General features: G+C 44.4%; 1 protein-coding gene across 3 annotated transcripts; it reads left to right on the forward strand.

The window, feature by feature from the left end:
* The first annotated feature begins 2,832 nt into the window (after positions 1 to 2,832).
* TMEM14A (transmembrane protein 14A) lies at positions 2,833 to 18,225 on the forward strand. Of its 3 annotated transcripts, none has more exons than XM_003363723.5 (5): positions 2,833 to 3,117; positions 8,112 to 8,197; positions 11,421 to 11,522; positions 14,201 to 14,288; positions 15,781 to 18,225. In XM_003363723.5, the coding sequence occupies exons 2-5, from the start codon at positions 8,128 to 8,130 to the stop codon at positions 15,818 to 15,820; spliced, it is 300 nt and encodes a 99-aa protein (XP_003363771.2). In that variant the 5' UTR covers positions 2,833 to 3,117; positions 8,112 to 8,127; the 3' UTR covers positions 15,821 to 18,225. The 3 variants fall into 3 exon arrangements, with proteins under 3 accessions (XP_003363771.2, XP_023480848.2, XP_014589975.3); XM_023625080.2 differs by having other exon boundaries at positions 2,920 to 3,047; XM_014734489.3 differs by lacking the exon at positions 2,833 to 3,117 and adding an exon at positions 3,595 to 3,803.
* Positions 18,226 to 23,292: the final 5,067 nt, after the last annotated feature.

A 23,292-nucleotide genomic window follows, 5' to 3' on the forward strand; every position in this document is an offset into this window, starting at 1 on the left:
GGAAAAGAAGGAGGTCCTAAAAGCTGCAAGCAGCTCAGAAAAGTACTATTGGAAAAGGACGCAGAAAGAATAAAAATATTCTACCGTATCACGGGACAGAAAGAAATGTGTCATTTTTTATTAAATATAGGAAATATCTGTTAGTCCTATTATATTCGTATTCCCCTTTAGAGTCTTACATTATGTATCTTATTTTGATTGCTATATTTGTATTCAAAATATCCAAGCATGTTAGCACAGCAGTATGTGTCTAATTTAGAAATAAACTATACATATATGGGGATGCTTGTTCAAAATTTTTTTCACTGATGAGCAGAGGCCTCCATGATAAGTAGCCTTGTGGGATCTGAAAGAAGAGAAGAATCAAGGACCTGAAGCAGGCTTTTTTTGTTTGTTTAAAAATCAGTAAGACTCAGGGGCCAGACTGGTGGCCTAGTGGTTGAGTTCACATGCTCTGCTTCAGTGGCCCAGGCTTTGTGTGTTCAGATCCCAGGTACAGACCTACACACTGCTCATCAAGCCATGCTGTGGTGGCATCCCACATGCAAAATAGAGGCAGATTGGCACAGATGTTAGCTCAGCGACCATCCTCCTCAAGCAAAAGGAGGAAGGTTGGTAACAGATGTCAGCTCAGGGCCAATCTTCCTCACCAAAAAAAAAAAAAAAAAAAAAAAAAATTTCATTAAGTCTCCTGTGACTTTGGTTTTTTATGAATCAATCTCCCAAAGCCAGGGTGCCCCTGGAGGAACTGATACAAACCAAGTGTCTGAACATCTCAAAATGAGGCCCAGGCCCAGCATCACAGATCACTCACTGAGGTGTGAACATCCCAAGAGGTCCTGCCCGAGCAGGCGTCTGTCAGTCATCCGGCTCTCAGCCTTTCTCTCCCTTTCTCCAGTTCCACCTGTACACAATACATGGAAACTTACATCACTACAGATTGGGAGCTCTACAAATCCAGAAGGGCCTGAGAATGGAAATCAGGAGGTTGGAGAATTTGGATGGGAAAAAGAAATTGTCACTAGCCTCTAACTAAACTTTAGCATTTCCTTCCATTAGGAAAATAGGAAAGAAACCACAGCAGTGTTAGTACCCAGGACTCTGTCCTCACTAGGAATCACAGATGCTCGCGGGTTATAGACACCTCAAACTATTGTTCATGCACACCACAACTTGGGAATTATGGTAATTACTGAACCCACTCCTAGATCTTGTAATTTAATAAAGAAGCACATCTATTATATCACAGATTTAAATGTGTAATAATTTGATAACTGTATTTCAATAAAATTGGCTTTCTTGGCAATCCTGTGTATTTTATCTTGTACATTTCTCCAGACTGCCAATGGGGTTGATAGCACATTGGCAGTTAAGAGTCTCTGCTGTGGATCGTGAGTAGAAAGCTTTACAAATAGATGGATGAATAGGTGGAATTCAGGTGACTAGACTTTGCTGCACCCTTGCCTCCTGCTCTAACCTTACCATTAGCTGGAGTAGGTGGCAGCTGGTAGCATATGAGTTGAGAGGACAGTGGCCCCTTTGCCTCAGAACCTTCCTGTGCCCACATGTCCAAGAGTATGCAATTCCCATAATACACAAAGAGTCATTCTTTTAGGTTTAGGTGAAAATGTAGTAGGGATATCATGAGCCTGTTTCCAGCTTCTTAGACCTCAGGCGTGGAAGGGATGTCAGAGAGCATCTATTTTGAGCATCATCCTATTAATCCAGGCATTGAGGTCCAGGGGAGGTTATTCACCGGGGTCACATGGGTTAAAGAGACTGTGGCATTCCCAGAGGGTTTTTAGCTTTATTTTGAATAAGGAAGTTGTTCTGGGAATCTGGAGACAGAGAGAGAGAGAGAGTGAGAGAAGTCTGGGGTAAGGATGGGCATGAAGGGGATGGAAAGGAGAGCTGGGGGAAGTCGGAGCCAGACTTGATACCACTTCCTCCACTCCACATTCCAGTGCCTGCCATCAACTCCCTGTGAATCTTCAGGAATCTTATTAATTCCCCAGGACCAACATAGACTTCTCACAAGTTAGTTACCCCACTTCTCAGAAGCACTTTTAAGCACAAGGAATAGGTTCAGGAAAGAAATGTCACAAGATGTAATGTATATTCTTCAGGTTTATTTTCGGAAATTCTGCTCCTTTCCCCAGGCCCACAGCACACCTAGAGCTGCGTCATGACTCCTAGATGACAGCCTTCTTCATATCTCCGAAGGGCTATTACAGAGGGAAGTGGCTTAGAAGGCAAAACTGGAGTGAGATGAGTTGCTGCCGGGAGGCATAATTCCAAGTCACTTTCAGGTTCATTCCTGGGAACGGATTATGCCGGGACTAGACGGATTGAAAGTGCCCTCCCATTCCGGCACTCTGTACCTTTCCCTACAGATTCTGAAGCCCTGCAAATCGTGGCTTTGGAGTCTAACACCAGGATCCCGGTCTCCCCCGACATCTAGATGAGCCCGCAGATCGTGCGCTATATCGCGGTGGCTCGGGCTTTGAAAGCAGACAAACGGGCTCTACCCTTTGCAGCCCACGTAAGACCTGAGACTTTGAACAAGGAAATCACTTCGCCTCTCTGAACCTTAGCTCCCTCCGCTGAAAATGCGGAGTTTCCTGGGGAGTTTGTAAAAGGCCTGCGTTGGCTGTAGACACAAATGTCCCTGGAATGATTACTGAACGTCTTCACGGTTAAAACTCTTTCGTCTTCTGGGATCCCCGCTACGCCGAGATCCCCTTCCTGCGAAGACGTGTCAGTCCCGTTCCCTCCGGCAGGAGGCAGCGGACCTCAACCCCAGCTCAGGGCCAGGGCCGAGAGGGGGCAGGCACAGCCCGTTGGCAGCGGCCGGGCGCTCCAGGCGGTGTAGCCGACCGGCCGCCTCTGCTCTGCCGGGCGGGCGGGGCCGAGCGCGGGAGGGAGGGAGGTGGCGCATGCGCGCAGCGGGAAAGGCGCCGCCCCGAGCCCCGGGCCCCGCCAAGCGCTGGAAGGGAGCGCGCAGGGTCCGAAGGCTCCGGCGGCGAGCACCGGCTTCCGGACTCCAGGTACGAAGTTTGCCCGCAGCTGGCTGCCGACTGTTCTCTTTTCAGCCTCACGGAGGGCTCGGGGCTGCAGGTGAGCTGTACGCTTCGCAGTCGAGACCTTCCTGTCCTGAATTTTCTTGCAAAAGCGCAGAAATAAACAGACACCGATGCAGAGGACCTTGGGAGGAATTTGCAGGAGATGGGGTCTGCTCTCCCAGGCATCGCTTCTCGCCTCCTCCTGGGAGTGCCCCGAATTTCTTCCTTCTCGCGGTCCTGACTCTCCCACCTTCCCGGAGCTAGGGAGAGGCGGAGGAACGGGTGGGGCTCTGGGACCATTGCAGACATGCTTGGCAGGGTTTTAACCTTCCCAGCACCACCCACACTTCGCTCGAAAGTGTGTCTTTCCAGCCCCAAGGAGTTCAAAGGTGGGTAATTGTTGATACTCAACATGTGAAAACGCGTTTTATATCGTAGCTTACGGTAAGTCTCTTCGTGGATTCCCCAAATTTAGAGGCAAGGCGGCGCCCTGTCACCTGGGTTTGTACGCGGTGCAGTAAATCATCTTGCCGCGTTGCACCCAAGACGCTTTCTGGCTTTTCTAAGGGCGGAGCATCTCGTTTGCGATGGGAGCATGTGATGCGTCCCACATCGCACCCACCCCCGTCCCTTTCATGTTAAGGCAGCCTCTGGCTTTCGTGTGTCCTTTTGGACAGGTCAAATGGTCCTGCCATGGCAAAGGAGCAAGAGGAGTGGGTGCATTTTGTCTGAATTTTCTCTGTGAGTACAGACGCTTCTTGCAAGGTTGCAAATAGATTTATTCTGCCTCTTTAGAACAACACTCAGTTCACTAAACAGATTAACGACCGTCTGTTTCCTGGCATTAGAGCTAAACCCGGGGTAGGTGAGTTAAAGAATGTCTTCCGGGGCCGGCCTGGTGGCCCAGGGGTTAAGTTCGCACGTTCTGCTTCTTGGCGGCCAGGGTTCGGCAGTTCGGATCCCGGGTGTGGCCATGCCCCTGCTTGGCACGCCATGCTGTGGTAGGTGTCCCATGTATAAAATAGAGAAAGATGGTCACGGATGTTAGCTCAGGGCCAGTCTTCCTCAGCAAAAAGAGGAGGACTGGCAGTAGTTAGCTCAGGGCCAGTCTTCCTCCAAAAAAAAAAAAAGAATGTCTTCATGGGGCTGGCCCTGCGGCCAAGTGGTTCAGTTCGGGAGCTGAGCTTCAGCAGCCCAGGGTTTCACCGGGTCGTATGCTGGACGCCGACCTAGCACGGCTCATCAAGCCATGCCGAGGCGTCCCGCATACCACAACTAGAAGGACCCACAACTAAAAATATGCAGCTATGTACCAGGGGCTTTGGGGAGAAGAAGGAAAAATAGAATCTTAAGAAAAACCCGAAAGAATGTCTTCAGGCAGAAGTTGTTCCGCAGGTTCCCTCACTCATTCACTCATTGAGCAAGTATTTACTAAGCACCTGCCATGTGTGTGACTGTGAGCTTGGTGCTGTGAGGAGGACAAAGAGGAATTGATCCTGAGCTTTGCCCTCAAGGAGCTTGACTGGCTGAGAGGAGAGATAAGCCCAACATACACAACTCTATACCAGGGAGAAGGGGATGGGGCTGCAAGAGAGGGCCAGAGGAAGCGCTGGGGGGCCCAGAGGAGGGGGAAGAACCAGCTTTCACACCAGGTGGTTGGCTTAGGAGAAAACTAGGTCCCCAAATTACTACCTGATGTTGAGTGATGTCTATATTAAGCTTCAGATCTGTATACGAGGGTGTTTTCCTGACTGCCTGCCGGGCATCTCAGACTGAATATATTTCAGACAGGTCTCATCATTCCTGGTGACCTTCCTCCTGCCCTCACTACACGCCTACTGCTATTTCAGAGAACGGTGTCATGGCTCCCCTGCCCTCCCCCTCTTAGTGGTCCAAGCCAGAGACCTAGGCATGAGCTGTCTCTGACTCTCCTCCCCCTCACTGCCCTCATCCAGGTGTGTTGATCCCGCCTCCTGAAGCTCTCAGTGCCGTTTCTACAGGCCAGGCTGCCGTCATCTCTCCCTTGGTTTACAGCTGCAGCCTCCCAGCTTATCTCCCTGACTGGCTTCACCGCAGCCAGGAAGCTCTTGCTGGAATTTACATCTGCCAGTGCCGTCCCCTTCATTCACCGCTCACTGCCCTTGGGACAGAAGAGTCTCCCTTTACAGGGCTGACGTGGGTGGGCCGGCCCTGTCTTTCTCACCAGCCCCGTATCTTTTCACAACCCTCTTGTACTTCTTTACATTTTGACAACATGCCTTGCTTCCTCATGGCCCTAGGCCTTTGCACATGTTCTCCCTTCTGCCTAGAACACACGCTGCCTTGCTACATGCTTCACTGGGGTTACTCCTTCTCTCCCTAAGGTCCCAGCTGCAACCCTGCTTCCTCTGGGAGGCATTCCGTAGACTCCCAAGCCTCATTAGGTGCTCCTTATTATTATGGCACCCATGCCTCTCCTGTTAGGATGCACTCACATGCCTGCCTCCTCCGCTGTGCTGTACTGTAAGTCCTGGAAGATGAGGCCCATGTAGGAGGGCGTTTCATTGTTTCCTACTGCCTTGCACAAAGAACGTGGTCAGTAAATGTGGGCACGCCTCAGAGATTGTGGGTTGGGTTCCAAACCACCATAATAAAGCGAATATGGCAATAAAGTGAGGCACATGAATTTTTTGGTTTCTCAGTGCATGCAGAAGTTATGTTTACACTGTACTATAGTCTGTTTCGTGTGCAATGGCATTATGTCTAAAAATACAGTGTGCATACCTTAATTAAAAAATATTTTATTGCTAAAAAATGCTAACCATCATCTGAGCCTTCAGTGAGTTGTGGTCTTTTTGCTGGTGGAGGGTTTGTGAAAAACACAGTGTCTGTGAAGCAGTAAAGCGAAGCGCAATAAAACGAGGTGTGCCTGTGGTTGTTAATGGACTTGAGTGTCAATATACGTTGCAATATCATGGTTTGATTCGTTGCATGCCTGAATTGTAAATTCTCCCTACCTCAGTGGTTTCCTCAGTTTGCTGGTGTAGTAATGGCCTTACCCACATTAAGCTTAAAAATGGGGGTAAGTGTGAAAGAGAAGAATAACTGTTGTTAGAGTAGCTAATTGTTGAGTATTCCGTATGTTCCAGGCGCTGTTCTCAGTGCTTTACGGGATTAACTCGTTTAATTATCACAACAACTCTGTGAGGTAGGTATTTCAATGGTCCTACTTTACAGGTGGAGAGCTTGAGTTAGAGATAATCAGGAGTGCCTCCTGCTACACAGCTAGTAGTTTGTGGCGTCAGGTTTGGAGCCAAGCATCCCTTGTGGAACATGTTTAACTCTTTGAGAAAGACAGTAAGTAGGGCTGAGCATGAGATGCTCATAGGGCTAAAGGTGGTCAGTCACCAGATGGAAGACAGTGCAGTGTGGTCACGACTTTAACCCAAGAAGCCAAGCAGATGTGATTAATCCAGAATTTAAAACTCTGAAGAACATAAGTTTCACCTGCATATTCACTTTTTCCAGCCAGCCAACTCAGTTATCAGAGGTATTACTGTTAGTGGTTAGGAATGAGACTTCTCTGAGGCTGAAATCTTGGTTCTGCTGTGTAACCTCGGAGATGTTGCTTGCCTTCTCTGTGCCTCAGTCTCCTCATCTGGAAAATGGGGATAAGAATGATAGTACTTACCTTGTAGGGTTGTGGTCACGATTAAAGAAGTTGGTACATGTACGGCCTCAGAATGGTGCCTAGCACGTGGTAATTACTCTGAAACATCCTTGCTGTTAGTATTTGTTTATCCATCACTCAGTCAACAGCGGTTTTTGAACACAGGTCCTCCCTCCGTGTTCGGTCCCACTGTACCGCTGCTTGGGGACAGGTGAGCTCTCTTGTTCTAATTCTCCTTCCCGCAGATGCTGAGGGTTTTTCGGTGTGGCCTTGTTTTCACTGTCATCGTCTCCTCCTGTGCCTCAGGTTCTCTCCCCTCAGACCCTTCCTCACAGTATGTTCTCACTTCCTCTCCGAGATAAGCTCAGAACCCTTTTCCGTTGTTCTGGAAAGCACCACCAGGAGTCTTGGAATTTAAAGAGCTGCAGGGAACTTTCGAGTTCATCTCCTGTTTCCCTCACTTTGGGGGGATGCTGGCATAGGGATGGGGTGTGACCAAGGACCAAGAGCCGGCCAGTGACCAGTAGCCCCGTCTCCAGTCTCCAGCCTGTCGCTGGTACTCTTTCTCCTACATCTTAGAGAATGGTGGGCAGGGTTTCAGCAGAACTTCTCACCACTGGATGTGTGTCATCTGCTGCTCTGATGCCCCATAGGATGTCATTGTCCTTCAGTTCACCTCATGCCAGGACTTTGTTATATCCCTTAGTGATTTGCTGTCGATTAAGCGTTGGTGTCTCTGCCACCACAGAAGAGCCTCTCATAACAAAGCTGGTGACAAAGCAAATGTTTAAAGTGAAACTTTGGTTCGATCAGCAAACAAACGTCCGTGTCACCCCTTTTCTGGTCTTCACTGTGAGGAGGATAGGGCGAGGCATATCTGTCCAAATACCAAGGATTCGAGAATGGTTTCTGAAGTCAAGGGATTTAGAGGAGGAAGAGCAGTTTGCTCCAGACCAGTTGGGTGGTGCAGGCTGGAGTGGTTCAGGAGGCTGGGGGGTTGTTAAGAAGGGCTGAAGTCGGGGAGAAGCGTCAGAGGGAGGGTTGGGGTTTGTTGTGGAGAGGGAGGGCGTTCCAGGAACGGAAGTGAAAAGTGAAGATTGTGGTGTTACAGAGAGCAGGAGACTGCCTTGGGGAAGTGGAAGGAAATAGACAGCTGAGGGCACAGCGGGGCTTGACGGCCAGGAGAGGAGGATCAACCCGAGGTGCCCCTGGCTGTGCTTGAGGGAGGATGATGTGGAGCGTAGGTGAGTGCCGGAACAGATGAAGATCTGGCTTCCCTTTTTTGGTAGACTAGAGAAACTAATTTCTGTAATTCTGTGGAATGCATATCATTTTTATATACATTTGCTCCCTCAAACTCTTTTTATTTTCTAACATTTGTCCCTTCCCCCTGGTTTTAGCGTTGCAGTCTTGCCAATGGACCTTGTGGGTTTTGGTTATGCAGCCCTTGTGACATTTGGAAGCATTTTGGGATATAAGCGGAGAGGTAAGCCTGAATCAGGTTTTTCATCAAAGGGACTAGGTGGGGGTTGGTGGTGGTGCTGGGATCAGCTGAGGGTCTGTAGGTAGGACACAAAGCTAAAGATGTCCTGGAGGTGGCTGAGGACCAGCATGTCGTAGAGGGGATTTGGGGAAGGGAGGGGGTGGTGTGGGGCTGGGCATGACAGAGCATTCCAACCTGGGGTTCTGGGCCTCTCTCCTCTACACAATTCTAGTTTGACCTGTCATTGTCGATTGCATCATTAACTGATTTAACCTCCCTAGGGCTACTCGCTTATTATCAAATGAGGATTTTTTTTGTTTATGTACTCATAGTGTCAAAAAACTGAATTATGTTGATGTTGTTTGTTGCAAAGGAAAATTCATTAAAATCTTAGATATTATATCTCAAGTTGTTTCTTCATCACTGTCAAAAAGAGGAAAAAAAAAACCCAGTTGATAAATAAAGGGTTTTCATGGAGAAAAATGAAAGGTCAGGTTTTATATTTTACTTTGTTTGAAGGTAGAAGATTTATAGTCCTGCTGTCTCATATTTCCGTTTCTTATGTTTTTATGAAATTTTAAAAATGAATATTTTTTGAAATGTATATTTCAAGGAGTGTTATATTTTGTGACATTGGTGGACTTGAGTTTGAGTGAAGAAGCCAGGTCTACAGTTTTCAGAGTTACTCCCTTCTTTAGAGATTGCTAGGAAATCCACGGCCAGAAGCTCAGTTCTCTCCCGGGGCTGCGGGGCTGGCAGGTGAGACTAGGTTATCTTCTAAGATTCCTGTGAGCCTGTCATTCACCCTGGATTTTGGTTGGTGGTTCTTATTTTCTTTCTCAGTATGTGTAGCATCACGGATATGTATTTGATGGGGAAAAAACGATGGCACCAAAGTAAGACCTGTAAACAACTACTCAAAAGTTGATGGTTCATAATCTACTTTAAAGGGAACTCAGTTTAAAGTCCTGTTAGGATTGTTGTTCACAAACCTTTTCATTGTCAAAGACATGTCTGAATAACCTCTGTCATAGAACAGAAAAGAGCCTCTGGGCATTTTTGCTTGCCTCTTAGAGGGGTGGGAAGAAGGAAGAGTGTGTGCACATGTATGCGTGCGTCTGTGTGTGCGTGTTGGAGTGGCTGGGATGGGCCGGGATGGGGAGAGGAGAGGGTTGCTTTGCTATTCCAAGCCACGTCTCTTCAGGAACAAATGAAATCACGGGAACTGTAAGGTGTCCGATGTCAGGGCCCTGATGCCCAGCTGCACAATATGGTTCCTTGGCCTCCTGCAAGAGCCCCCACTAAGGGATCCTGGGAGCCCCTGGAGGCCCACATGTGTTCACAGAGGAGCCCACTCTTGTCGTGTAGTGTGGGTTAAGAGCACAGGCCACAGAATCAAGCATTCTTACATTCTGCTCTTGACACTACCACTTACCAGCTCAGATACTCACGTGAGTTGTTTTAACTTCTAGGCTTCAGGTCCTCAATGTAAATTAATCTGTTAGGATTAAATAAGATATTGTGTGTAACACATTTCACATAGTGCCTGGCGCAGAGTAAAGGTTTAATATGCTTGTTGTTTCTGCTGCTACTGCGCTGCCAGTGGGAGGTTGGGGGTGGGGGTGGGGCCGCTGCTGGGCAGCTTCCTGCTCTGCGGGGCCCCCGCGTGCACCTTTCAGCTCCTTTGAGAACTCCGATTCCAAGACCTCCCCACCCAGAGCCGCATCCGAGGAGATGGGTTGGGGAGAGCTTGGAGCTCCTTTTTGGTGGCCCCACGGTGGGCCCCACTTCTTCCACAGAACCTTTGCCCCCTTCCCCAGCAGTGGCTTTCTTGTCGGGTGGAGCCCACAGCCCCTGCTCCTTCCTCACGCAGGATGAGTTCTCCCCAGCACCTTCCCAGTTCTCATCCGCGTGGCCGCTGGGAGCCTGCCCTGTCCCTGCTGTTGGCTGTCTGGTCTCACCAAGACTCAAGTGCAGATGCTGCCACGCCCCCCGCCCCCCCGCCCCCCCCAGACTTAAGGCAGGAGGACAGCAGTGCAGAAATCCTGAGGGTGTCCAGAAAAGAGGCAGAGAGTCTCTAGGTGAGAAAGCACCTTGACGGCGACCTAGTCATGCTTTCCAGAAAACGCTTAATCTCCTCAACTGTGACCTTCTCTGACTTCTGCTTGAACAGGATCCCTGACGGGGCGCCCAGGCGTGCATCTCCTCAGGGTTTATCTAGTGCTGCCTACAGACCCGGCACTGTTTCAGGCCCTGGGAAAACAGCAGTGAGCAAAAAGACATGGCGCTCACAAGCAAGTGGGGGAGACTGACATTAAATACATGAACAGGCTTATAAACATATGATGAGTAATGGTGGCCTCGCTCAGCCCGGGCGGGTCAGAGAAGGCATCTCTAAGGAACTTACCCTTAGAGAGATGCCCGAAGGGGAGCTGCAGTTGACCAGGTGAACAGTGAGGGGAAGAGCAGTCTAGGCAAGGAACAGCATGTCTGGAAGCCAGGAGGAATAAAGAGTCTGGCGTGTTCAGGGAACTGAAAGAAGGCCAGGGCTCCAACAACGGAGCAAACCTGAGTTCTTTCCTGTGTGCAGTGGGAAGCACTGAGGGTCTTTAATGAGAGGAGCGCCCTGTCTAGGTGTATGTTTTTAAAAGATCATATTGTGGTTTGGAGAATAGATTTGAGGGGGGTGGGAGGGAACAATGGCGACTCAGTACTTGCTGCTGTTCATCCCTGAGTCGTAACATCTTGAGGCTGGAAGGTTTGTGAATTATTCAGGACAGAACCATCGCTTGGTTTGCACAAGATTTCTCCCTCTACCTCTATGAGCTAAAGATCCGTTTGCATATTAATTTCATCATCACAACCTCAGAGTAAAAAGATGGAGGCAAGGAGACTAGAGAAAAAAAAATGAAGGGCGTAAAGAAGTCAACCAATCACCCAAGATGATGCAATCAATGTGAAAACCCCTCCTACAAGGCAGGCTTTCTTATTCCCTCTATCATATCTAACAGCACTGCTGTGCGCTTCGGGTTCCTCTGCCCTGCATTTCAGGTTCAGCATGAGATGGGCATTTCTTAGAAATTATCCGTGAATAGGCCAACTTAATTTGGCTTTGTGCAGTTACAATGCCCAAGCAGAAATGCATTTGGAGGTGTGTGTATCATACTGGAAGCCAATTCCTTTCATTTGAGGATTCCCTTTCTGAACCCCCCTTTTTTTTTTCCAGGTGGCATTCCATCTTTGATTGCTGGTCTTTTTGTTGGATTTTTGGCTGCCTATGGCGCTTACCGTGTCTCCAATGACAAACGAGATGTAAAACTGTCACTGCGTAAGTGAGGCGTTTTTCCCAGTTATGGAGAATCGACCCTTGGGGGTGGCTTTTTTGATCCCCTCTGCTAGGTGTGGTAGAAGCTACGTAGTGAGACACAGGCACGTGGCCCTACACGTGTGTCAAGACTGATCACAATTCTTGTTCCTTTCTAGACAGACCTGATCAAAAAAATGGTATTGCTGGTTAGGGAGCTATGGGCTCACTCTGCTCGCTGCCATCTGAGCCAATTAGTCACAACGAGTTCAGAGATTGAGAAAGGAAGTTTTTACTCCATTAGCCGGTGTGATCGGAAGATGAGAGACTAATGTCTCAAAAAACCCATCTTAAAGAATTACAGAGCCTTGAGTCAGTTATATCGGGAAAATGGGCAGTATGGAGGGGGTTAGAGGTGTCGGCCTTCATGTGTGGCGGACTCCAGGGTCCCTTGTCGTTCCGCTGTCGGTGATGATGAACATCCTACAGGTGTTCCTGCTTCCTGGAGGCCTTCTTATTCATTGGGAAAATTTAAGATTGTTAAGGACAAAGCTATCAGAGTACCTCAGCAGGGGGATGTGCACAGGATCAGGGCCAGAAAGTCATGAAAGCGTGTAGTAATTTATGATGATTACATGCTAGAAGGATTTTAACTAGGAAAGGGTCATTTAGTGTAACACATTGGCCTCACTTATGCTCACATACGCTACCAGACCTTCCAACTTAGAAGAATATTTCTATAAGACTTGATTATTAGAAAAATAGGGGGCTGGCCCAGGGGTGCAGTGGTTAAGTGCACATGTTCTGCTTTGGTGGCCCGGGTTCGCCAGTTTGGATCCTAGGTGCGGACCTACGTACCACTTGGCACGCCATGCTGTGGTAGGCGTCCCACATATAATGTAGAGGAAGATGGGCACGGATGTTAGCTCAGGGCCAGTCTTCTCAGCAAAAAGAGGAGGATTGGCAGCAGATGTTAGCTCAGGGCTAATCTTCCTCAAAACAAAAAATAAATAAGTAAAACAAAATTAGAAGAAGCAAGGAATTATGCCCAGATTCTTGGCTAACTCTCTTAAGTGTGTATTAGTGTCATTTTTTGTGTTGCTATGGAAGTACCTGAAGAGAGACAGCTTTGCATTGTTTTACTAATTCACACACAGCTTTTAGACCTTGCTTTGCTTTAAGACTTAATCTGGAAAAGCAAGGTTGACCCTTTTTTTAGCTTCTTCCTTTGTTCAGCTTAGTAGGGGAATCTCCACAGAGAAAATGGAACCCTGTGTGTGTTTAAAGCCCCCAAGACACTTGGCTTTCTTTTGTGTAGCTTGAAAGAGAAATACAGTGAAGATCTGGAAAACTACACCAAGGAATTCTCTCTGTTTAAATTGATTAATTTTTCCAGGTGCCCTGGTGGGGTATGGAAGAAAATACCAATGAAGACAAGTTGTATCAGTTCTGTATTTGGGGGAGAGAGAAATTTAGTGGCCTTTCTTCTTTCCTGATTTTAAATAGGAGCGAGGGATGGTTTTAATAATAAAATTGTGTCAGAAGACAAAAATCTATCAGCAAGATATAAATATGTTGGGCTTTTTATTCATATGCATGTAAATAGTTCACATATGTTCATTCAGTCATTTTGCTTTTATATTAGCAAAGTATTTTTCCTTGAAAGCTGTTCTTCTTTTTTAAAGATTTTATTTTTTCCTTTTTCTCCCCAAAGCCTCCCAGTACATAGTTGTATATTCTTCGTTGTGGGTCCTTCTAGTTGTGGCATGTGGGATGCTGCCTCAGCGTGGTTTGATGAGCAGTGCCATGTCCGCGCCCAGGATTCGAACCAATGAAACACTGGGCCGCCTGCAGCGGAGCGCGCGAACTTAACCACTCGGCCATGGGGCCAGCCCCGAAAGCTGTTCTTAAATTGTGACTTCAATGCCCTGATCTGTTACATAAAACTACCTCTCTCTTCATATTGGTTCAGCTCCTAAAAAGCTGGTATGATGCTTCTGATTATAATATTATTAGTTAGACTATTGTTATTTAGTCTCCAGGCATTGAATTTTCCAAAATGGAATGCTACAAAATAAATAACGTTCTTCCTAGTATGATTTTATTAAACAGGTCTTACTTTAAAAAAAGATAGCAGGTCTGGCCCTGGTGGCCCAGTGGTTAAGTTCAGTGCACTCTGCTTCGGTGGCCTGGGTTCAGTTCCTGGGTGCGGATCTACACTGCTCACTGGCAGCAATGCCGTGGTGGCGACCTGCTTACTAAAACATAGAGGAAGATTGACACAGATGTTAGCTCAGGGCAGATCTTCCTCAGCACACAAAAAAACCAAAAGATGCTGATGATTTCCTCACATTCAGTTAACTAAACACTAATTGAGTATCTCCTGTGGGTGCTGGTACACTGCCTGACGTTCCTGAGGAAAGCTGAATAAGACACAGTCCTAGTCTTCAAGGAGTATGCTATAAATAGAAATTTGAGTTAGAAAAAGACTTTTTCTCTTGATGGCATTTCAGGAATGGATTTTAACATGCTTGTTTACTCAGGAATCTTTTGATGAGTTAGTTTATAAAGTGTCTTGATAGAGCACTTTTTCTTTTCAAGAAAATAGCAACTCACTGCTTCCACACAGTCGTAGTTACATTAGAAAGTGCACGCTGAGGGCAGGTGTGAAACTCTGGCTCACGCGTTGGCTTGGTGTCCAGTTACAGCTTTCTTCCTGGCCACCATCATGGGTGTGAGGTTTAAAAGATCCAAGAAAATAATGCCGGCTGGGCTGGTTGCAGGTTTAAGGTAAGAAAAACTATTTTGATCTATATTTTCCTCTGTCTGAAGTGCTGAATTTTTGGCAAAAGTCAGCTTTAGTTTGAAAGGTCGAAGTAGTTTTTACTACAATAAGCATGAGTGGAAACACCCTGAGATATCGTGCGTTTGTTCAGTCTGCGGTGTTGACGTGCCCGTGCGCATGCTGGCACATACCCTTAGGGTGGCCGTAGCATCTGATCAGGTGTCCACACGTGCCTTCTTCAGGGTAAAGAGCTAAATTCGGCCTCATTGTCCTCAAGACTCACCCATCTGAGACAGTCAGGTATTTGCTTAAATCTGATGCTCAGTCTCTCGCAGAGAGACTAGGCCAGAGGGACAGACTGCTGTAGTTATCTTGAGTTTTTAAGGGAGAAAAACTTAATATTTTTTTGAAAGGTAAATGAGGAGCCTCAAGTTTCCGTTAATTTAATCACAGTATTTCTATCCATGAGATTAAGCATGTTACCAGGTAAAAATGCCTAGGTAGCATGTTTAATTCCTCCTGGAAGCTGTGTTTATACATTGAAAGCCATAAGCATGTTTGTTTCCTTTGATAGACATTTCTACTTTTTGGAAATTGTTCCAAGGAAATAATGAGGTATATACAAAGGCTGGTGTTTATTGCAGCTTATTTCTAATGGAAGAGACATGATAAAGTGAACAATTAGAAACAACCTGAAAGTTCATCAGTAAGGAAGTTTCGCTCATGTTCAATGAATGGAGTATTGAGCAGGCGTTACATGTCATTTTTTCAGAAAGTATTTAGTGGCGTTGGGAATCTTAATGATGTAGGAGATTAAAAACAGGATGAAAACAACCAAATATAGTGTGATCTCAAGTTTTAAAAATCTGTATGGAAAAGCAAGATAGAATGAAATACTTTGATCTATTAGTAGTGTTTATCTATGAGTGGTAGTGTAATGAGTAATTTTCTTCTTTCTCCTTTTCTATATAATTTTCTAGTACGGCTGTGTATTATGTTTATGATTTAAGGGAAAAAAATGTGATTACAAAAGTCTGCTTTCCAGTTGTGGGCCTGTTCTAAAAATGAGATGTGGTGGTTGAAGGCATCAGAAGTCAGGTTTTTGGGTCAAGAAGACGCCAATCAATGGAAAGTGGCTGAGGTTGTAATAATGACCCCCAAATTGCCCCTTGATTATTTTTTCAAGTTGCTTGACTTTACTGGCTTTTGAGTTTCGAGTTTCCTTCCAAACCTTTCTCTTAGGAAGCTCCATCCTGGATTTTCAGAACAGTGAGTTCCGATTTTCCTCATTCATTCAGTGAACAGTTTTAAGTGGCTAATTTGGTTCTGTCTGGGAAGTTCGAATACAGCCATAATGAGGTCACCCCTGCCCCAAGGAGCAGAAGTTGGAGGGAACTGGAGCTCCAGTTTGGTAACAGAACAGGTTAGGGGAGCCCCGACCCGTTTTGTCTACACTGCGTCGGTGTGACTGCCCGCCTCTCTTTTATTTTCATCCAGCCTCCTGATGATTCTGAGACTTGTCTTTCTGCTGCTCTGAGAATCGGAGGAACCGAACACTCACTTCCCGTCATTCTGCACCGTCCGGCAGAGCATACGCTATGTATTTAAAAGATAAATTTGATGTGGAATGTTTAGTGTCTTGTTTTATGTTAGAAACAAAAGACACACTGTCACCTCTAATATGAACACCAGTTTGATGTGTTTTTTTTTAAACAAAAACTTTGTTTTCCAGTTGTTGGGTCCTGTTTTCATTAAAGATGTCTAATGAATTGTGATACGCTTTCATTTGCATCTCTAGTTTTATATGTGTGGTGTTTGTTAATAATTCCAAATACACATCTGAAGAAAGTTTACATTAAACCGCAGCTTATCAGATAATGGAATGCACTCAGTGGACTGCCCAGAACGCTGATGTATCAATTTGTCATTTGTGTTATATTAGAAATTATTAGAAATTGTATTTTTTCTGTTTTAATTGTATTGCTGCCATTGTTATTTTTTCCTTTGAAAAATCCATTCTCAGCACAGTGTGTGTACTAACAATGTATTTAGTATTCAGATAAAAGGCACTCTGTTTTGAGCCTATTCCTTTCATTTTAGTGTCTTCTCTGTATACACAAATCATCCTTGATATTTAAAAGTTTGATTATTAATGAAAGAGGTTGGGAAGGAGGGTTATTTAAGCCAGAACTCTTCCTCAGGAACAAGTATTCTCTTTTTCTCTCTTTCTGTGAAACAGTAATAAGTCTGAAACAAAAATGATTTTGTGTCAGATTGCCACTTCCTTTTTGGGCACCGTTCTGACTTTTAGTGCCCAGCGCACTTTGAGGGCGCAGCCTGACCATCAGGAGACTGGAGCCCAGCCCGACTCTTGCTGACCGGATGATCTTCGGAGGTCATTTCCTCTCTCTGGGTCCCAGTCTCTCTTCCTTAAGGCAGTATTTGGACTAAATGATCGACAAGACCCCTTAGGGCTCTAAAGATCCGCATTTCTGGTCCTGTTGGCTCTGTGCAGTGGTTCAGATTGCAAATCCTTTCTTTAAATGAAACGGTGGGTGGAGCTCCCAGCTGACAACAGCCGAGTGGATAGGTTGTGTTCAGTCACCTTGCCCAATTCACTTTCAAGGAGGTGGTTAAACTTCTGGTGATAAGTAATTCAATTCAGGAAAGAAAGAAAGAAAAACACTACTAATTTTACCAAATAGGAAACCCAAACAAAATCCTGTGATATACTTTGAACATATCCAACCCTCCCCCCCCAAAAAAAGAAAATCCCTCTAATCCTAATGGTGCCAAAGAGCTTGTTACACAAGCAGGTTGTCACTGGGGCGTTCCACACACTTGCTGAGTGTCAAAGGTGATGGAGAAAGACCATCAGATTCTGACAGCCGACAGCTTATACTCAACTGTGATTAGGATCCTGAAGTAGAAACTAAATGAGAACTTGATCCTAGAAATATATACTGTATGTGTAAAATACTCTAGTGAGTGAAAGGGTAAGAAACTAGTCTGAAGCTGTGCTGTGTCCTGGACTTTTCCCAAAAGGTGGTGGGAGCGGGTAGTGGTGATGTGTGTGTGCTTTTTTGGTTGGTTTTTAAACAAATCCGTCATATCCATTTGCTTACTTATGACTTTTCTCTTTTGCAATAGGTAGGATGCAGAAGAATTCTTTTTTGGGTCATTCTGATTAATTGGTGTTTTCCTGTCTTACGAAAAACAAAAGGTTTTTGTCTGATTTATGACAAGTATTAGGTAGTTTATTGCCTTATGCTTTTTATCACTTTATTAAAATGGCCTTATGATTTCCTTCTGGGTACTGCTACAAATGTGAAGGGGAACAGTTTACTGAGTTCCTTAGACCTCATTTGTTAATACTCCGCTACTATAGTGCCCATGTTTTTAAGAAACATGCCACGTTCAGATTTGAAAATACTCTTCACGGTTTCAATGGAGTCTTCATCTAGGGGAGGCTTCCTCTGGCTTCCAGGCTGGAGAAATTTGTTAATTGTGGGAATGTGGCTGATTCTGGCTTTGAATTCCTAAAATGCAAAAGTATATTATTCATGAGAAGAGAATATAGCAAAATAAACAAAGTAAAATATAAACAAGGAACATTTTTGCATAAGAGAAAAAGTGTTTGTATTTCTCATTGCTGGTAGAGGCAGGAGATAAAATGGAATTTTTATACATTTTGTGGCATTGCAACGTGATGCTCCCCTTGTAGAAAGCAAGTTAGCAGTATTTCTCAAGAACCACAAAATGTTCATATGCTGTAACCAAGTGATCCTATTGTTAAAATTGTATCCTAATGATGTAATCTTGAATGTGGAAAAATCCATACCCATGAAGATGCTGTTGTAACATTATTTACAAAAGCAAATATTCCAGAGTATCCTGATGTATAACTAATAAAGAGAAGTCCTCATTTTTATTATATCTTAAGCATTTGTTCATGTTGTTATGTACTCTTTGAAATTGTAGCTAAGTGGCTGCATAAAATTCTGTATGATGGATATAGCCTCATTAGTTAGGTATTGAAAAATTAGGTCGTTTGCAATTTTCATTATTTAAAATAAGATTATTCTGAGCACAATAAATGGAGTATTATATAACTGTGAAAATTTTCAAAAATATGTATAAAACAGACTTCATTGTATAAAAATGAGGCAGACTAACAATACCAAAACATGCTTATAATGTATTGTGAAGTGGAAAATCGAGGCTGCAGAATTATCATAACTCAGATTACAACTATTTTAAATAAGTATATTGTTAAAAGGCTGTAAAGAAATCTACCAACATAGCAAAGTATTTTAGAATCCAGGCCGTGGAGGCAAAGGTTTGAGTGCCAGCCCTGTCACCTGCTAACAGTGCAACCTAGGGAAAGTTACTTAACCCCTCTGTGTCTCCTTTCCTATCTACTCTGAGGATGGAATAAAATAAATGAAGTCATGTGCATTCAGTGCTTGGGACAATGCTTGGCATGTAGTAAGAGCAGAGTCAACGGTTATGGTTATTAAATAATGGCTATGTTAGGATTATATTAAGTGTTTTCCCCTCACCTTATCTAGAGGTAAGTGGCCACTTTTGAGTTTCTACTACATTCCAGGCAAAGTCTTTGAGATGTAACTCCTGCAAGAAGCCTGCCTTAAATCCCCATGCTGGCCTGGGTGACTCTCATCTACTTTCCCGGATCATTTTACTTTTTAATTTGCCACATTATGTAGAGGTTATCTCTGTGCTTGTCTCCCCCACTAGGTGTGGTCCTTGAGGGCATCTGTATCTCTAGCACAGGTTTTGGCATAAAGAAGTCAGCAGGTTCTTAAGTGATAATGAATGACTGAATGAAAGAATGAATGAATGATACACATTCATTCTCCCTGTGGTTCCTGGGAGCCGTTTGGGTAGCATGACCTGTAGCGGAGGGAAGCCCGAGAGGGTGCTGGGTTTGCACTCTTCAGTCACTAGGATGACTTCAAGGAGCCGCCTATCAGCCCAGCTCAGCCAGTTGCCCACGAGAAAATCTTATCTTGCCCGTGGTCTCTCAGTGCATGCGTGATAGTTGAGAAGGAGAGGATAGAGGATTCGGGGGCATACCTAGCATAGAATTTAAAGTCAGTGTGATTTGGCAGAATGTCTTCTAGAAGTTGAGAAACTGGTTCCTGATCTATTCTGTGCCACTGGCTGTGTGAGCTGAATAAACTCCATCTCTCTGAGGGCTTCAGTTTATTCACCTAAAAGAGGTGGAATAGCTTAAATCCTCCTCGCGTATTCTCAGCCCTGGAGACAGCTCAATCTTGTGGCCTTCGTGTTCATTCCATCTCCCTGTACCTACTCTACGAATCTTCACGAAAGGTTTCCCCACCGTAGCCTGGCCTGGTGGCTCTTCCAGGTCCATGGTGATATTCTCTCCTGGCACCATCTCAGGGCAGGTTCCTTAGCTGTGCTGCTCTTTGCAGGGAGAATGTCATTCTCACGGGAACCCAAACCTCTTTTATAAGCAAATTTTCTTCTAATAGGGTCCTGACTTATGGGTCACTTTAAGTCAAAATCAATTGAATACAAAATGAAAGATTGGAGTTGGAGGACACTAAGGTATATTTTAGCCCTAAAATTCTATGATTTCGTGATGGTTGGGCATGGGACCAGGAGTTAGAAAGACTTGAGTACAGGCTCCAACTTTGTATGACATTGGGCAACTTGTTTGCTTCCTTAAGCTCTGGTTGCCTCATCTGTATGGGGATAAAGCTCTTTCATGGGGTTCTTATTATGATGAGATGGGACCACGCCTGCAAAATGCATAGCACAGCTCTTGACATGTACGTAGTAAGCCCTTGGTAGAGGGGAGCCCTCATTACAATTAGCTAGCGCTGTTGTTAGTGATGATGTTATTGTTACTATTTTTAGCCAGGAGGGAAATCTCTGTACTTTGTTGTATCCCACAGCAGAAACTTCAGTCATTGGGAAGGGTGGTGTTAATCATCCATTCCCTTGTCAGTATTGGAAAAATTATAAGATAAAAATCTCTTCAGTTATATGCTAATTACAAAGGAGTATGATATCTTTTAAGTGCTTTTGAAGGAATGATTTGGAGAGAGCCTGAAGTATAGACTATTCACAGTTTGATTCATCTTCCATCTTGGACCAACGGGACTGATAACTCACTAAGTGTACCTAAGGGCAAGTACCACCTTGGAAGTTACAGTATCTATAATCAAATATGTAAGTATCAATTACATAATCTGCATTACATGCTAGGCTCTAACATTGTTGATTTGATAAATATTTTTTAATGTATGTATTAAATCATTCAGTCCAAATTATCATTACTTAACCCAGAAAGGATGGATTAAACCAGCATTGCAAGTGAGTTTGGAAAATTTACCTGGCTCATGTTTTACCAAACTCTAACATTTTTCATGATCCTTTCCTGCATTTACTGATTTTACGATGAAAGCATCTGGAGAACAAGAGCATTGATAACTAAAGTCATCCAACCCTTGTATTAGGGGTGGCACTAAGTATTTGCTTAATGCGCAAGCTTTTTCAGACATTATTTTTCAGCTGTTAAAAATGCAGAGACAAATGAAAAATAGTGTTATTATTAGAACAATTTTTTCTTGAATTTCAGAATATTGTGTAGAATTTGGCTAAGCCTTATAAACTTCTCTGAGCCCTGGTACTATCTAGTGTATTTTACAAATAATATCCATTTTTCCCCCCTTAGCTCTCTAATTAGTGTGGAATCTGCCCCCACCCAAAAATCCTCTTCACAAGGCTCTATTTTACTCTGGAATTAAATCAGGCAACTGAACTTCTGCCAGCACCAGAGCCACAAATAGTGCTGAAGTTATGCATTAATTAAAGAAAAAAAAATTCAATCCAGAACCAGGATGGGAGGTGGAAGGGCAGATTGGTTTGTAACTGCAGTTGGGGGAAGAATTTTGCTTTCACAAAGTGTTTTGGGATCTTTCGTGTACAAATAAAGTTGTTTTATCTATTTTCAGTTTCGTTGGTTTTTCTCCCGCTTGACCCGAGTCATAGAGTAGGGCAGAAGTCTGTTGCTTACCTTCTCGTAGCCAGGGAAGAATCTTGTAGTGGCTCTTTCAAGGATGTATTCCAGATTCTTCTCCTTCTCTTCAGGCAGAGAGAGTGGGAAGAACATAATCCTGTCATTCAGGTCCTTCAAGCCTTCTACACACATGTCAATCCTGGAGAAAGGGTGAAATTCAAAAGAGTTTCACATAGAGGGAACTATCATTTCATGAGCCAAAGAAACATTTTAAGTAATGCCTCGGTTTCACCTGCCTGGTTATGAGATGTCTCAATGTTCCGTGAGCTAAAGTCAAGTGTTTCTATCTGCTTTCTCTTCCTTTGAGATATTAAGAAAGATCAATGTGGGAGATAGAAAAATTATAGGCCTGAAGTATGTGAGCGATTATGTGTGTGTGAATATCAACTAATTAACACCCACACAAAGTATTAAAATAATCCCAAAGTAATAAAGTGGGCAAAGATCGTATTTGGCTATTTAAATGTTGTACTAACAGTGAGATCATAGGTAACTAAGGACTTCTGTACTGCCGACATCGTCTCCATCGGGTTTGGAGGTTCTCAGATTTCATCAGTAGGGGCTGGTTCCGTGGCCGAGTGGTCAAGTTCACGTGCTCCACTTTGGTGGCCAGGGTTTCACTAGTTCGGATCCTGGGTGTGGACATGGCACTGCTCATCAGGTCATGCTGAGGTGGCGTCCTACATGCCATAACCAGAGGGACCCACAACTAAAATATACAACTATATACTGGGGGGATTTGGGGAGAAAAAAAATATATATATATATAAAAATATTAGTGCTTTTCTTTTCCAAGCCTTCGTTTGAAGCTTAGGAAGCCCAGAGAGGTTAAGTGACTTGCCTAAAGTCCCTCAGCTAAAGGGTGGAAAAACGGGTAGGATTCCTTCTCTCCAAGCCCCCTACATTTTAGATCCTGTCATTTGGTAAATGCATCCTTTGTATTTAAATAATTTTTATAAGAAGAAGCCATATTCCAAAGTTGATACGAAATATGAGAATACTGATAGGGATAACCAGAGTATCAAACATGGCTTCCCCAAAAGCCTTTTCTCTTAAACTTAAAGATTATTTATGATTTTCATGAAGTGTGATGAAAAGCAGCATATGTTTATGATTTCAGTTTCTCCCATCAGGAACTCCGGGGTGCCTGTCACTGTCTGGCATGGCCAGGCTCCAAGAGCTTAGAGAGCTGAGCCCCACCTCCAGTTTTGAAGGTGCTCCTGACCAGGTTATGTGTGGAGAGCCACTGGGCGGAGGGCACGTCTGGGTGTGACTGTGAAACAGCGTGGGTACAAAAACCCTTCAGACTAGATACCATTCGAGGAATTTTCTGGTAGATTAAATTGAGCTTTGCCAGATCACACAGAAATGACTTCCCGCCTTATGTTTTACTGGTCTGTTTTCTTCTATTTTGTCTTCTGATGAAAGGTTTACGTGTGAGGGGCTCTGTAGGCACTGCAGCGGCTCCCAAGGTAGACAAAGCACAGCCATTTAGCAAAGTTCTGTCCTCTAGAGCAAGGTGACTTCACTTTTGAAAATCTGCTCTGTCTCACATCAAAAGGAAAATTCAGGCCCAGAACGTAGATATCGACTACAGAATTTTCTTCTAACTCTGACAAGATATCATGGTGCCAACCCTGAATATAGAAACTGGGGAATCAGAAGACGCAAGAAAGAGCTTCATGTGGCACAGAAAGGAGAATTGGCCTTTTATTGTTTTAACAAACTTAGGTCATCAGAAGAAGAAATGACAAGTTCAAGTTAAAAAAAAAATTTGTACTAAAAAAATATGTAGTGTGCCCTAAAGACCTTGGAGTCTTTATAGGTAGCCTTTGCGCTCACATCCTCTCCTGTGTGTTCTATCATATTTTATTCAGATCTAACTCTAAAGCAACAAAATATGCAAGTTGAGATTTAAAAAATAATTATAAAGGAAT

This window comes from Equus caballus, chromosome 20, assembly GCF_041296265.1.
Source record: "Equus caballus isolate H_3958 breed thoroughbred chromosome 20, TB-T2T, whole genome shotgun sequence".
NCBI classification, from domain to species: domain Eukaryota; kingdom Metazoa; phylum Chordata; class Mammalia; order Perissodactyla; family Equidae; genus Equus; species Equus caballus.